General features: G+C 41.3%; 2 protein-coding genes across 4 annotated transcripts in view; both read right to left on the bottom strand.

Annotated features, from left to right (window-relative positions):
• LOC309700748 (interferon-induced protein 44-like) overlaps positions 1-16,208 on the bottom strand; it is a 185,451-nt gene that overhangs the window by 59,528 nt on the left and 109,715 nt on the right. The window lies entirely within an intron of this gene.
• LOC309700755 (interferon-induced protein 44-like) overlaps positions 1-16,208 on the bottom strand; it is a 57,359-nt gene that overhangs the window by 13,206 nt on the left and 27,945 nt on the right. Inside the window, exons 1-2 of one of the 3 annotated variants that reach the window (XM_082524550.1) lie at positions 12,491-12,512; positions 12,259-12,305 (exon numbers count right to left, since the gene is read on the bottom strand). The exons of 1 other annotated variant lie outside the window; for it this stretch is intronic. In XM_082524550.1, the coding sequence (XP_082380676.1) occupies positions 12,259-12,298 (40 nt within the window). In that variant the 5' untranslated portion in view covers positions 12,299-12,305; positions 12,491-12,512. Of the gene's footprint in view, positions 1-12,258; positions 12,306-12,490; positions 12,513-16,208 lie in introns of those variants that run through there. One more of the 3 variants, XM_082524551.1, reaches the window with a different exon arrangement.

Raw genomic sequence — 16,208 nt, 5'->3', positions numbered from 1 at the left:
TAATTCCAAACGCCAGAACTGAATGAGGGTGGGGGAGGTGCCCTGCGCTCTTCCTTCTGACTATGCTGTCTGTGTTGAGCGCTCAGTGGATCTGCGCTGGACAGTGCAGCCTAGGCGGAGTAGTCGAACACAGATTCACTGAGCGCTCAACACAGACAGCATCGTCAGAAGGAAAATTGATAAAATAAATTACAAATGTTGTATTGTTCGATACATATGCGTACCGAACCGAAAGCACTGTATCGAACGGTTCAATATCGATACGAATATCGTTGCACCTCTAATGTTTATATATAAATATATGCGGTGGCCCCTAGAGACAAAGCATGTACAAACTCCAAAACACATTTCTAGCATTAACTGAACTTCAAAACAGAGCTACCTAGATCACTTAAATTACACAATTGAAAGCATATGTGTATTGTTGGTGTATTTATACACAAGCACTATTAGATTATTCTGTTATTATATGTTACCTTATATATGTAATCAAAGTAGTTGAATTAGAATACTGCTGTAGATCATATTATACCCTTTAATATAGAGTGTGTGAGCTGTATGTAGTTTAGTTCTCATTATACTTTTGAGTTAACAGAACATATTCACATATGAGTTCATTAGATAAATGTGCATCACTCTGTATCCTTGATCTGCTGGGAATGTGTTACACTGTTTTCTTGACATGCTTAATTGTTGAATCATGAAGAGAAGGTTGTAAGCAGGAGACTCTGTGTCTAAAGACAGGGGAGATAGACAGACCACATTCCATACCCCCACCTTATAGAAAGCAGAGAAACAACTGTCGAGGTCATAACTTAGGCGCTGTAAGAGAGAAAGAATGTTAATGTTTGGTCTTTTACGACTAGGTGGGGGCCACTAGAGACTATAAAAAGCTGAGCAACCCGTCACCATTTTGAGACATGCTGTCGAACCTCTGCAGGCATCTCTCCCGTCCGGACGTTGTAATGCTCTGACTGTTGAATTGTATGGAAATAAATGATTGTTGATTGAGCATTTATACACCGAGTATTGTCCTTCCTTCAGCCCAAAGATTCAAAGAATTGGGTGATTTCAACAGCACTCATATACAGGGAGTGCAGAATTATTAGGCAAGTTGTATTTTTGAGGAATAATTTTATTATTGAACAACAACCATGTTCTCAATGAACCCAAAAAACTCATTAATATCAAAGCTGAATGTTTTTGGAAGTAGTTTTTAGTTTGTTTTTAGTTTGAGCTATTTTAGGGGGATATCTGTGTGTGCAGGTGACTATTACTGTGCATAATTATTAGGCAACGTAACAAAAAACAAATATATACCCATTTCATTTATTTATTTTTACCAGTGACACCAATATAACATCTCCACATTCACAAATATACATTTCTGACATTCAAAAACAAAACAAAAACAAATCAGCGACCAATATAGCCACCTTTCTTTGCAAGGACACTCAAAAGCCTGCCATCCATGGATTCTGTCAGTGTTTTGATCTGTTCACCATCAACATTGCGTGCAGCAGCAACCACAGCCTCCGACCCTGTTGACTATTTTGAATGAAACGCTTGATTGTTCGATGATCGCGCTTCAGAAGCTTTGCAATTTTGAGACTGCTGCATCCCTCTCCACGATATCTCACTATTTTTGACTTTTCTGAGCCTGTCAAGTCCTTCTTTTGACCCATTTTGCCAAAGGAAAGGACATTGCCTAATAATTATGCACACCTGATATAGGGTGTTGATGTCATTAGACCACACCCCTTCTCATTACAGAGATACACATCACCTAATATGCTTAATTGGTAGTAGGCTTTCGAGCCTATACAGCTTGGAGTAAGACAACATGCATGAAGAGGATGATGTAGACAAAATACTCATTTGCCTAATAATTCTCCTGCCTGGGGCGTCTGTATCCAGTAAGGGTCCTAAGGCTAGACCCCCTATGCTAAGCGAGCCTACCGCAGACATGAGCGAGACAAATAAATATGAAGGCATGCCGGCTCGGACGTCACCCGGATCAACAAGGTCCGCGTCAGGTGTTGAGGAACCAGGGCACCCTGACGAAAAGTGGGCTACTGGAACAAGAAGGCATCGGTGGGCAAGAGACGAAAACAGGGCGTTGTTGGAATGCTACTACGCAAGTAACCCCGGCGGAAGGGGCTACATGAATAGGATGAGGGACCTATGGATTCTTCGATACCCAAAATCCACAATGACGGCGAAACAACTAGTAGCTCAGTGTTCCAACATTCGAAAGAAGGGACTGCTCTCACAGCTAGAGATTGACGAGGTACAATACAAATGCTACGGCAAGGAGGAGTCAGGACGCCAGGTCAGGGGGGCGATATCATCACCCCCACCAGAGATTGGGTACATAGTCCCAAGTGCGATAGGAGAAGGATTGTTGAGTGCAAGAGGAACTGACCTGAAAAATAGGATCATGGCCAAGCTTGAAACCTGGATCCCCCGTAGCCGGTTACCAAGATTACGTGAAGTACCCTCAGAAGGTCTGCTAGATGATGTTAATGCAGCACTACGGGCAATACCTACAACCACGATTACCGACACTAACAAGCTGATCTACAATACGGCAGCAGTGATCAGTGAGATGCTTGGCTACAAGTTGAACAGCGACAAGGGGCAGTACCCTCCATGGAGAAGGAGGCTAGAGGGCAAGATCAAAGTAGCACGGAGGGAGGTTAGCCAACTAACGGAGTTGCAGCAAGGTGCGACAAATAAGGTGCCTAAGAAATACAGCAAGCTGTCCATACCTGAGGCCTTGGAAACTGCCAAGCAAAGACTCACAGCCTTGGCCAGCCGCTTGAGGAGGTACACCAGAGAGATAGAAGGCAGGAGAATAAACCAGCTGTTCTCCACAGAACCAGCAAAGGTGTACTCTCAGTGGCAAGGGAACAATAAGAGAACAGCACCACCAAGGCTGGAGACGGAGCAATACTGGAAGAGCATATGGGAGAAGGATGCAACCCATAACGGCAATGCTCAGTGGCTAGAGTATTTAGTATTTATTTATTTATTGTCATTGTCAAGAACAATGAAACAATGAAAGAGGATCTGAGGGCAGACCACAGCGACCTCCCTGAACAGGGTCCAGTAACCATCACAGTGGCAGATATCCAAGAAAGGGTCTCCAGTATGAAGAGTTGGACAGCACCAGGGCCCGACATGGTTCACGCCTACTGGCTGAAGAAGCTGACTGCACTCCACGAGCGTCTGGCAGCACAAATGAACCAGCTGCTAGTTAACGAGAGACACCCGGAATGGCTAACTGAAGGCCGGACGGTCCTGATCCCCAAGGACCCCAAGAAGGGACCGGTCCCCTCCAACTACCGACCAATAACCTGCCTCAGTACTACATGGAAGCTCCTGTCAGGCATCATATCGGCTAAGATGAACAGGCACATGGGTCAATACATGAGCGGGACACAGAAAGGAATTGGCAAGAATACCAGAGGCGCAAAACACCAGCTACTGGTAGACAGAACAATCAGCCGAGACTGCAAGACCAGACTGACCAACCTGTGCACTGCCTGGATTGATTACAAGAAGGCCTATGACTCAATGCCCCACAGCTGGATACTGGAATGCCTAGAATTGTACAAGATCAATGGGACCCTAAGAGCCTTCATCAGGAACTCAATGGGGATGTGGCGTACAACACTAGAGGCCAACTCCAAGCCCATAGCACAAGTCACCATCAAGTGCGGGATCTACCAAGGAGATGCTCTGTCCCCACTGCTGTTCTGCATAGGCCTGAACCCCCTCAGTGAGATCATTAACAAGACTGGCTACGGATACCGACTACGGAACGGAGCAGTTGTCAGCCACCTCCTGTACATGGATGACATCAAGCTGTATGCAAAGAGTGAACGAGACATCGATTCACTGATCCACACTACCAGGCTATACAGCAATGACATTGGAATGTCGTTCGGACTGGAGAAGTGTAGTCGGATGGTAACAAAGAGAGGGAAGGTAGTCAGAACTGAGGGGATTGAACTACCAGAAGGCAACATTGCAGACATAGAGGACAGTTACAAGTACTTGGGGATCCCGCAGGCGAATGGGAACCATGAAGAGGCCGCTAGAAAGGCTGCAACCACCAAGTACCTGCAGAGGGTCAGGCAAGTCCTGAGGAGTCAGCTGAATGGTAAGAACAAGATCCGGGCCATCAACACGTACGCCCTGCCCGTGATCAGGTACCCTGCTGGGGTAATAGGCTGGCCAAAGGAGGAGATAGAAGCCACTGACATAAAGACAAGAAAGCTCCTTACCATGCATGGAGGGTTTCACCCCAAGTCCAGCACCCTGAGGCTGTACACTAAGCGGAAGGAAGGGGGCCGGGGACTGGTGAGTGTCAGCACCACAGTCCAGGATGAGACAAGGAACATCCAAGAATACATTGGGAAGATGGCCCCAACTGACCGAGTGCTCAGTGAATACCTCAGGCAGCAGAAACCCAAGAAAGAGGAGGGAAACGAGGAACCATCATGGAAGGACAGGCCCCTGCACGGTATGTACCACCGGCAGATAGAGGAGGTGGCTGATATCCAGAAATCCTACCAGTGGCTGGACAAAGCTGGACTGAAAGACAGCACAGAGGCACTAATCATGGCAGCACAAGAACAAGCTCTGAGTACAAGATCCATAGAGGCTGGGGTCTATCACACCAGGCAAGACCCCAGGTGCAGGCTGTGTAAAGATGCCCCAGAGACAATCCAGCACATAACAGCAGGGTGCAAGATGCTAGCAGGCAAGGCATACATGGAACGCCATAACCAAGTGGCCGGCATAGTGTACAGGAACATCTGTGCCGAGTATAACCTGGAAGTCCCGAGGTCAAAATGGGAGATGACCCCAAGGGTGGTGGAGAATGACCGAGCTAAGATCCTGTGGGACTTCCAGATACAGACGGACAAAATGGTGGTGGCTAACCAACCGGACATAGTGGTGGTAGACAAACAGAAGAAGACGGCCGTAGTGATCGATGTAGCGGTTCCGAATGACAGCAATATCAGGAAGAAGGAACACGAGAAGCTGGAGAAATACCAAGGGCTCAGAGAAGAGCTCGAGAGGATGTGGAGGGTGAAGGTAACGGTGGTCCCCGTGGTAATCGGAGCACTAGGTGCGGTGACTCCCAAGCTAGGCGAGTGGCTCCAGCAGATCCCGGGAACAACATCGGAGATCTCTGTCCAGAAGAGCGCAGTCCTGGGAACAGCTAAGATACTGCGCAGGACCCTCAAGCTCCCAGGCCTCTGGTAGAGGACCCGAGCTTGAAGGATAAACCGCCCGCAGGGGCGTGCTGGGTGTTTTATATATATATATATATATATATATATATATATATATATATATACTTATATATACTTATATATTTTATTTATTGACTATTTAATTTGTAAAATATGTGTATACACACACACACACACGTAGAAAAACATTTAGTATACACATCCAGAATTTTTTATTTTTTTTTTGCATATACTATTATATATTGTACATATACTTATTAGTTTCAGATTTACCCATTCGTATATTTTGCCTGTTTATGTTATTGTATTTTGCACAACTCTGTTGCTTGTGAAGCTCGCACACAAGAATTTCACTCGCATGTGCTGTACCAATGTACCTGCACATGTGATGTGACAATAAAAAGTGATTTGATTTGATTTACTACCACACACCAAATCCGGTCATTGGTACTTGCTGGCTTGTGTAGCCATAGGTAACAAAAGCTCAACACTGCGCCTAGCATGCTGGAGCACTTGTGTTGTGTTTTGTACGTGTTTTGGAGTTTTTACGTGCTTTGGAGTTTGTACGTGCTTTGTCTGTAGGGACCACCGTAAATATACTTTTATTTATTCACTCCACATTAAATGTAATAAATAAATCATATAATACAAAAACCAACTATTCACATTTCAACTTTTAACTATTTAAATTTTCATCTTTTTCCTTTTAAACAAAGTTAAAGTGAAACAACACAAAAAACTGCAAACCACAACACAATTAAATATAAATTAAAATATGAAAACAAAAAGAAGATGCACATTCTCTGTCATATGGGCCTGCATGAATAAACTTTCTCAAATCAAATCAAATCACTTTTTATTGTCACATCACATGTGCAGGTACATTGGTACAGCACATGTGAGTGAAATTCTTGTGTGCGAGCTTCACAAGCAACAGAGTTGTGCAAAATACAATAATGTAAACAAGCAAAATACAAGAATGGCTACATCTGAAACTAATAAATATATGTACAATATATAATAGTATATGCATTTCTGGATGTGTATACTAAATATTTTTCTATGTGTGTGTGTGTGTGTGTGTGTGTGTGTGTGTGTGTGTACACATATTTTACAAATTAAATAGAGTAAACAATAAATAAAATATATAAAAATATACAGAGTTGAGACATGTGCAAAACAGTGGCATTACTGTACAGTATGGAGTGCATAATGTTAAAGTTCCAGTAGTAAAGCTGAGGTGTCTATGACGTGTTCAGCAGTCTGATGGCCTGGTGTAAGAAGCTGTCTCTCAGTCTGCTGGTACGGGACCGGATGCTGCAGAACCTCCTTCCTGATGGAAGTAGTCTGAACAGTTTATGGCTGGGGTGACTGGAGTCCTTGATGATCCTCCCCGCTTTCCTCAGGCACCGCTTCCTGTAGATGTCTTGGAGGGAGGGAAGCTCACCTCCAATTATCCGTTCAGAGCACCGCACTACTCGCTGGAGAGCTTTGCAGTTGTAGGCGGTGCTGTTGCCATACCAGGTGGTGATGCATCCAGTGAGGATGCTCTCAATGGCACAGTGATAGAAGGTCCTGAGGATGCGGGGGCTCATGCCGAATCTTTTCAGTCTCCTGAGAAAGAAGAGGCGCTGCTGCGCCTTCTTCACTGTTTTGTTTGTGTGTACTGACCACGTAAGATCCTCAGCCAGATGTACCCCAAGGAACCGGAAGCTGCTCACTCTCTCCACAGCAGCGCCGTTGATGGTGATGGGGGTGTGTCAGGGACCAAGCAGTAAAGCATAAAGGACACAGGTGGTTTTAATTCAAAACGGGTTTTATTGACCCAAAAATATGAAAATATATTTAACAAAGCCAAAACTCAAACAGGCAGACCAATAAAAGAGGTCAACTCAATAGACTAAACTCAAGATAATAATTAACAAAACCTCAAACAAACATATGGTAAACTGACCTCCTGAAATGACACACAGGGGAACTTAAATACCGGTTTAGCTAAACCAAATGACACACATGGGGGAAAACAAGATGGCTGCCATATAACCCACTAATACAAAACATTTAAACAAACATGAAACACCCCCCAGGCAATGAAGCATGTGGTGCAATCCAATTAGGCTGTCAGTAGTACTTCAGGTCTCCCAGCCCTTTGCCACACCTTTTGCCAGACAGGAGGAGACACCAACCCCCAGGTAACTCAAACAAAGAAAGATGTATTAATATAACCTAAAACAGAACTTTGACCTTGCAAGGTTAATATGTGTGCACGCCATATAAACATTGGAAGGTGTGATGGAAAAATGAATACATTTAATAAAGAAACGATATTGAACAATAAATAGAATATTTTAAAGTAGTGACTGTAAATTAAACTAAAGTGAATCAACGGGTGGTGAGGTGTGGAGCTTACCATGTGTGGCATGCCATCACAGGGTGTGTACTTCTCTGCACCTCCGGAAGTCCACTATCAACTCCTTTGTCTTTGCGACATTGAGGGTGAGATGGTTGTCTTGACACCAGTGGGTCTTGACACTGGATACAGACACTTTCTGTATCCTTTATTATCTGCAACTGAAAATAGTTGTCTAAAGTGATGTTGTCCCTGGCTCTCTTTCTCTCCCGCTCTGTTCCTGTTTCTGCGAGTGTAACTACCGCCCCTCCCCCCTCTGCCCAGCGCAAAGCACAAGGCTCGCCTACAGAGTGAAGTGGAAAAAAGTGCGAGAGAGGGTGAGAGAAAGAAAAAAAAAAACCCCACGGCTCGCGATAAGGAGCTGGCTTGCGTTGTTCACGTCAAAGATCCAGCTCTAAGAGCCATTTCGTTCGCGACCGACACATCACTAATGTATTGAGTTCCCCTTGGTCTCATTATGTTTGATTACTCCCAGCTGTGCTCTCCTCCTGTGCCTCATTTCACTCGTTCTCTCTCTGTGTACTAAAGCCCTGTGTTTTCCTGCTTGCTGTCGCTTCTTCCGCAGTTGCTGTGTAAGCGCCTTGTTTTATAGCCACGTCATGTTATGTCTCGCCTAGCTATTTGTGGTTTAGCCCAAGATTCTTAGTTCTCATTTCATGTTTGTTTCCTTTTTACTGTTCATGTACTTAGTGCTAGCATGTATTTTCCAACAATAAAGCTGCTGCCTTTCATTAATTATTCTGTGTCAAAGCCCAGTATTTGGATCCTAACCAAGCCTGCCACACAGCTCACTTTGTCTTTCCCTGATGAGCATCAGTAATAAAGTCATAGGCACAACTTTATTTAATTTCCTCATGTTGGCTAAAATCTATTTTACAGATATGATCTTAAACCAGGACACAGACAGTGTAATTGCTGACCTGATATCAAGTGTATACGTAGACTGAGCCCATCTTTGATGTTTGTTTTTATATCTACTCTTTCCTCTCAAACTTTTAAACAGCAGCGAGCAATACATATACACTGTTTATTCCTACAATGTTCTTACTCTCACACTGACAGTAGTAACAAAGTATCAGCATGGCTGAATTTACTCTAAATGGAAATAATTAAACAAAAAGCTGAGTAGGAAAACTTACTAGTTTCATGAATAGTAGTCCGACTGTGACTAGAGGACAGATGATCTGTACCATCTGATTAAGCTCTCAAATGCATAGTCAAGGGGGGGACTAAGCACATATCCTGATTTGGACTTATGTATCTAACTGGATGTTTGTATGGGTTGAAAATCTAAGTAATTACATATCTATACATCGACCCTCTACCACTTATCCAACTTAAATTACAGTTCTTTAAACAAGAAATCACTGATTCACAGAGGAGAGTCTTACATCAAGGGTTAAAACGATTTATTTGAGTTACACGGCAGATAGCAGTGTACAAGCATATATGTGTCATTCTTCGTGCAGTTACCATTTTGAATATACCGTAAATAGCAAAAAGTACATGTGCTGATTTTCCTTGAAGTTTATTTGGATTTAATTTGCAAAAGAAAAGAAGTTTCTTTTCACACCTTTTTTGTGTGACTGTGACTGTAACGATGGCAAATGAAACATGAGCAAAATCACTTGAAGAGTAACTGAACATTTTCATTTTCTAGCTCGCTCACACATTGATTACAGGTCAGGATTGTAGTCATTCAGGTAGTCCTCTCCATAGTCAATGATCTTTTTCAGTACATTCAGTATCAGTGAATCCACATCGTTATTCGTATCAGTTTCTTTGTGGTAGTTCTTCACGAGGAAGATGCAGTTCAGTGGAATACCCAGTTCCCTGTTCACTGTGTCCATCTAAGTTTAAACAATATTACATTTAAAAAACTGAAACTGTATTGTTGCACTAGTGACAATTATATAATTACTATAATTACTAATTATATAATTACGATAATTATAAATTACTTATTCAAATATTTGTACTCATTATAGCTGAGGTTTCTGTTCAAATATACTGAAATGTACAGCTGAATTTCAGATGTTACATCCATGTGTAAACTGTCTACAAACTCACGAAAGTTATGAAAGTCCTGGAACATACCAGCTTATTCATGTGCTTGCTCTTGTAGGCGTTCTTTATGTCTTTTTTGACTTCAGGACAAGCTTCATCAATTTTAGTGATAACAGCTATTTGTGGGATCCCTGCCAATACAGAAAGCAATGCAATCATTTTATCTCATGTTTTTCTACTATTTGAAATCGTGACGTCATACATGTAGAACATCTGCTCTCACCTTTGTCACGAGCATGTAGTCTGACTTCTCTCATCTTCTCCAAAGTTTCATCACTGATTATGCTCACTGTGTCAGCTTGAATAACTAAAACCAGAATGTGGACTTTGTCATCTAAAGTAGGAGAACTGTTGTAGTCAGGATCTGATTCACGCAAGAGAGATTTGGGTTTGAACTGGTAAAAAAAAGCAAAATCACTTAACCCTTTTTGCACGATACAGTTTCTGTATCACAGACTGTACAAGCATCCACATCATACCGTGTAACCTTCTTTGACATGTCCACTAATGGCAAGTTTGATGTCTTCTACATGTATTCCTTTCTCAGCGCCCCTCTCAAGCCCCATGGTGTCAGTGAAGACAAAAGGGTAAAGAATTCCTGGATTTCCTTTCTGAATTTTAAATGTCCTGTACTGTGAATAAAAAAATGTGGTGTTGTTATATTAGTGCCAGATACTAAAGATCCTAAACAGTTTTCAGAATAATTTACACACTAGTTGTGCTGACTATTTTTCACTCGTTTATAGTTTAATGCTTATAAAGCAGCTACCACTGCAGTGCGCTCCTGTAGTCATAGAAAACCTCAAAGGAAATGAGTGTGCAACTATGATAAGAATAGATACATCCTCATACATACTGCAATGGTGAAACTGTCACCAAAGTTTGCTGCTGCCAATGCTCGAGTTGCGATTTTGCCTCTTAAAGCACTGTCCACAGAGTTGATGAAGCTGGACTTTCCAGCACCTGGTGGTCCATGAAGCATAATTCTGAGATGCTGGACATCTTTGTGAGGCTTGTAATCTCTGACAAGCTGCAGTTCTCGCTCTCTTTCACTGTTCATTTAGAAAATTACAATAGGATTTAGTGTGCACTTACAGTTTATACAACAGTGTTATGAACAAACACATCAAACAAACAAAACACTTGAGGGGTGTACTACTGAGACAGGCTGACATCTGTTTTCTGCTGCCTGCAATTTCAGAAGCCTGAAATAACCAAATAAGCATTTCTGTGTCACCATGTGAAACTATGTGAATTCCACATTGTGACTCAGAGGTTTGTGCTGCTGTAACAATTTGAATGTATAATATTTAACACTTCAGCTGAGAATCACTTACAGTGACATCAGAATGAGCAAAAATGTGACACCCACAGATGGGTTTAAAGTCAAATTGAACGAACATTAAACATAAGTTACCACAATGATCAAACAGGTCAAAAGAGATGGATTTTGTGATATAAAATTGTGACTCTAGGATTAACACAGGTGAAATTAAATGGTTAATCTTAATAATTCTAGTACACCTCTCTAAGCAACCACACTCTTAATACTCACCCCCATGATATGCTCCTCTCTTCTACCTCTAACACTGCAAAGTGAAAATGTAAATTGTATGAGTCACACTGGAAGGGCAACGTTATAAATTAATTACACATTATGTATTAAGGCTGTTACAGACTGAACGCGTTGCTTTTTTTGAGGAAAATTCTTCCTCAATAAAAGCACTGTGATAACTAAAAATGAAGCCGACATCAAACGATGACGAGCTGAGAAAAGTAATAAACTAAGAAAACAGCAGCAGGGAGAATTTAACGGTTGGATCCAGGAGCTGAAGCTGTGTGTTCGTACATAGTTCAGGATGTCAGTGGGACAGTTTGAGGCGAGGCAGGGAAATGATTTCAGAAAGCCGCATTGAGTAGCTGTGTGTCTGAGGTAAATAGTATGACATGATTACACTTCCTGGAATTCTGCTGCTCAAACTGTCAGTGTGAACAGCTGCATTAGCTGCACTAACAGACGAGACCAGAAAATATTTGCGCAGATTTTACGTGTCCGGTGTGTAAAAGCCTCAAGTTTTTTCCTCAGGACTAAATAATTTTGTATCATATTTAAAATATCTTACGAGAAGGTGGTGAGCGATTACCTGCAATTGAAATATGACAAAGTAAAAGCATGTTAGCAACACTTTTCCATATTCAGGCACAGTTATATTAGATTTTACAGGCAGTTGAAATGTTACTTTTTGCCAAACCAAAGGACATTATGGTAACTTTTCTGTTGTAAAATAATTTTGCAAACATCTATAACAAATTCAGATCAAGATCACTCGAGTCTCCAGTATTTCCTGATTTCAAAACTGTTCAGTCCAGTCAAGCCAGTTTTACTTGTGTAGCTCAATATTACATGTTAAACCCACGAGGGCTTCACAAACATGACAATATAGGGCAAATCAAAAGAGAAGCATGAAGAAAACCACCAACAATGAATATGAAATGAAAAAAACTGCTTACCCGAAAAGATTTTTTTAATATTCAACATTTTTTTTGTCATCAACTATCTGTGAATTAAACAAGCAAAAAAGACAGTAAATTATAAAACAGTAAATTCTTGAAATTCTTCTTGAAATTCAATTATTTTAACTTGACACATGTCAACCAAATGTGAGATGACTCAATAAAGGTCAATATAATAATTTAATAACTGGATTTTCTGCATTGGATTATTAACACAGTGTTACCTTACCTGAATACCCAACTGTGCTGTGTTGGTTGTTGTTCACACTGATGTATATGATGTTTGACTTTGGATTTATAAATGTCGTTTCACTTTCTCTTTGGGTCATGTGACTTCTGTTATTCGCTCTGATGCCAGTCTAATGTAGTTGTACACAGCAACTTCAAAAGTGTTAAATGTTTTGGTGTTAGTGGTCTTCTTGCAAAAGTAGATTAATTTTACTCTAAGTAGAGTCACATTCTTTTAATGTAACTCTGAGGTGTAAAATGATAGTAGTTAAAAATGAGTGTTTCTAGGTCAAATCTGGAGGTGTTACAATGGAAACATTGGTCGTGTCCAAATTCATGGGCTGCATCCTCCTGAGGACCCGGCCCACGTAGACCGCGAAGGCCGGGTCCTCAGAAGGTCTGGTAGGCCGGAAGTAAACGGCCGTGAAATTGGACGGTCTAGCCTTCTGATTAGTGTCACCGCTGTCTCGGTGGAGTTTAATAAACTCAGCCGTCTGCTCCTTGCTATCTAAAATATAACGGGACACTGGCGTAAATTCTCGACTGTCTCATACTTTTGTTTAATTGGTTTTCTGTTTGACGTTTAGTCAGCTGTGTAAAAACCAAGGAGGAACCCACCCGGGGGATTAATAAAGTTTTATTTTATCTAATCTTATCTAATAACTTTAATCTCAGCCAAACCGATTTACTCACGAACAAACAAAACACTGAAGAAAGCCCAACAGTAACATTTTTAGGTTGTCTAAGTGACTTATATATTACGTTTAACCCGAGCAGCGAAAGTCCACGGTGATCTGAAAATGATGTGCCCGGAGTTGTGCCGTTCTCGGCCGCATCAGTAACCCTCGAGCTCCCGGCTAGCTATCGAGCTGGTGGGTAGCAGACACCTCCGAAAACGTCGAAGCACTTTTGCAAATATGCGATATCTTGATAAACCCAGCAGATATTTGATGTTTACACAACTACCTCCTCGCCTGAAAATATGTTAAAAGTTTATTTTGTGACCCAGAAAGATTAGTATGAGTAATTTTAAAACTTAGTAGTGGCCGCCATTGTTGGAAACTGGAGTTTGGCTGGGCCGCGCTATGAATTCTGGGATATGGTAGGCCACGAAGGACACACCCGACCCATCCTTAAAATTCGGGGAAAAGGAGGACGCATTTGTCGGCTGCATTCGGAGGAGTCTACGAATTTGGACAGCCTTCGGCGCGTCGCTGTGACGTAATCGGTCTACAAATGCGGCCTCAGGAGGATGCAGCCCATGAATTTGGACACGACCACTAACTCTCGACCTCCTAACTCTGAACTCCTACAGGGGCTATGACACCAATAGAGTAAATTCACAGACTCCACCCCCAGCACCATAGGCTCCAATCGAAGCTGAAGTGAAGCCTTTTCAGAACATTTTGCTCTACATATTTGAGTTGTTTGCCATGCTTGGTAAGTCATTTTTTCAAAGATTGTTTCAATTATTATTATTAGCTTTTACTTCTGTGGCTCTTTGGAGTTGAGACAAAGCTGTGTGAAAGGCATTAGCCGTGTTGCTGGGTGATAGTGTAACACTTCTGGAGTCGTTACAGTATACTAGGACCAGTTAGGTTCGACTACTAGAGCAGTAATGAGCGTAGCATGTAATAAAGACCACAGACCAGTAAATACGTTTAAATTGCCGGCTTATTATTTTGTGAAGACAGAGAATAGACAGTTATAGACACATTACATAAAACATTCAACATCACACATTTAAGGAAAACAAGATGTTTTCTTTCCCCTTCTTAGTTCAGTATGTTCTGTCAGTTCATCCTATTTATCTCAAAACCTTTTATTTGGCTTTAGAAGGATGTTATTTTCAACCTAGGTTATTGTTTTATTTATTTCAAGTTCTAAGTTCAAGTTTATCCTTTGATCTATTTGCATTAACACTGTGTTATTTTAAATCAAGTTCAGTTCTTTAGGCCCAAGATTTAATTTAATCTTGGTCTAGGTTCACCTTTAAATTCTCAACCAGTTCTTATTTTGTTTTAACCCAACAAAATTATTTACATTTCCATTAACACCATTACAGCATTAAAATGTAAGGTTGACCAAAATAAATTACAAAAATAAATGAATAAATGTAAAACTGAAAACAATTCAGCAAAAGGCTGAATAAATCCCTTAAACAAACAAATAAACAAAAGAAAGTTGTCTCTGTGTCCTTTAACTATTAATCCTGGGATTACTCCGAATGATTATCCAGTGCTTTGAAAAGTCCGCTGTTCTTTTGCAGAGGTGTATGGATTAATCCTACCAGTTTTTTCAGCGAAAGAGCTCAACGTCCAGCAGGGGGCGTTTTCCTTTTTCCTGCTCGGTACAGTTCAATGGGTCTGTGGGTGGCTCGCCATCTTGTTTCTCGCTCAGCGGATCAAACTCCGATTCTAGCTCAGCATTTCCCGATCCAAACCTTAATGGCCTACCATAACAACAAAATAAAGTGCATAAACATTCGAAAATAACACACGGGTAGCCCTTAAATAACAGTAAAAGTCCGTTTTTTCCAGCTTATTTAGCCGTAAATGAGGTGACGCCAATATGGCGCGCTGAAACACCTTCAAAGGCCTTTGAACTGCAGCCTGTGTGTCGTTTAAGCACGAATCCACCGTTTTTAACATAAAACAACATAAATCTGCTACCTTGGCTCTCCATTTGCATGAAATGAGCAATATAATACAACAAAAATTTCTTGCATGAAATAAAAGACAATTTCTGAACTCACCAAGTCCCGTTCGGTTATGTTCACAACGTCACCAAGGCAAGGACAGGTCGGAAAAACAAAAATACATTCTCCAGAGTACAAAAATGGCTTTAAGTAGATTTTTGGCTTATTTTTACTATTTTTTCACTCATTTAAGCAGCAGCTCTGCAAGGACTGTCTGCATTTCTCCCTCTCGAGCATCAAAAAAAAGGAACAACCCGATTGGGTGTGGCTAATCACAGGAGTCACGCTGCAGCGTGCCCTTTCACAATAAGAGTCTCAACACATATTTTAGCCATTTTACCTGAATTAACATAAAACACCATGAATTAGCAAGTTCTGTACCCTTTTAACATGTTTTTAAACACAAATGAAATCCTATACCATGAATTATATCATTGCTGATGTTTTTAATGAATTTTCTAACCATTATGATCTATTTATTGACTATTTATCACCTGTAATATATTTCTTATGACTGTTTTTACTAACAGGCTTTTATTTGTTGTTAGCTATGTTAACCAGGGTTACACCCTCCCCTCTTAAATGTATGCAAGCCCCTTTGCATAATGCATACTCAGACTACCTGGATATCATGGATTTCAATAGAGCCTGTGACAGCTTCACTTAAGCTTTGGAACAAAGACTGTACTATGCCAACAAGAGGGTTGCCTAATTGAGGGTATGTTAAGTGCTTGGGCTTTGTTCTCTCTCGGGATGATCTTCTGACTGATTGCTCTGCTTCGGGGTCATTTCTTTCAGTTTCACTGTTTACAGGTTCAGTTTCATTCACGTGAGTTTGAGTTGCTTCCTCATCATTAGTTTTCGTTGAATCCGATGCATTGTCCTTTTCATTTTGTTGAGTTATCTGAGCTCCTTCCTTTGCAGGTTCAGGCAAGTTTTCCATTTCACGTGGTTTCTCCATTTCAGGTATTTTGTCATTTTCAGGTAAGTTTTCCATATCCGGTAGGTTTCCACAATCAGG

Source organism: Aulonocara stuartgranti (assembly GCF_965226115.1).
Source record: "Aulonocara stuartgranti genome assembly, chromosome: 23".
NCBI classification, from domain to species: Eukaryota; Metazoa; Chordata; class Actinopteri; order Cichliformes; family Cichlidae; genus Aulonocara; species Aulonocara stuartgranti.
The sequence above is the reverse complement of the archived record's forward strand: the minus strand, read 5'-3'. Positions and strand labels throughout refer to the sequence as shown.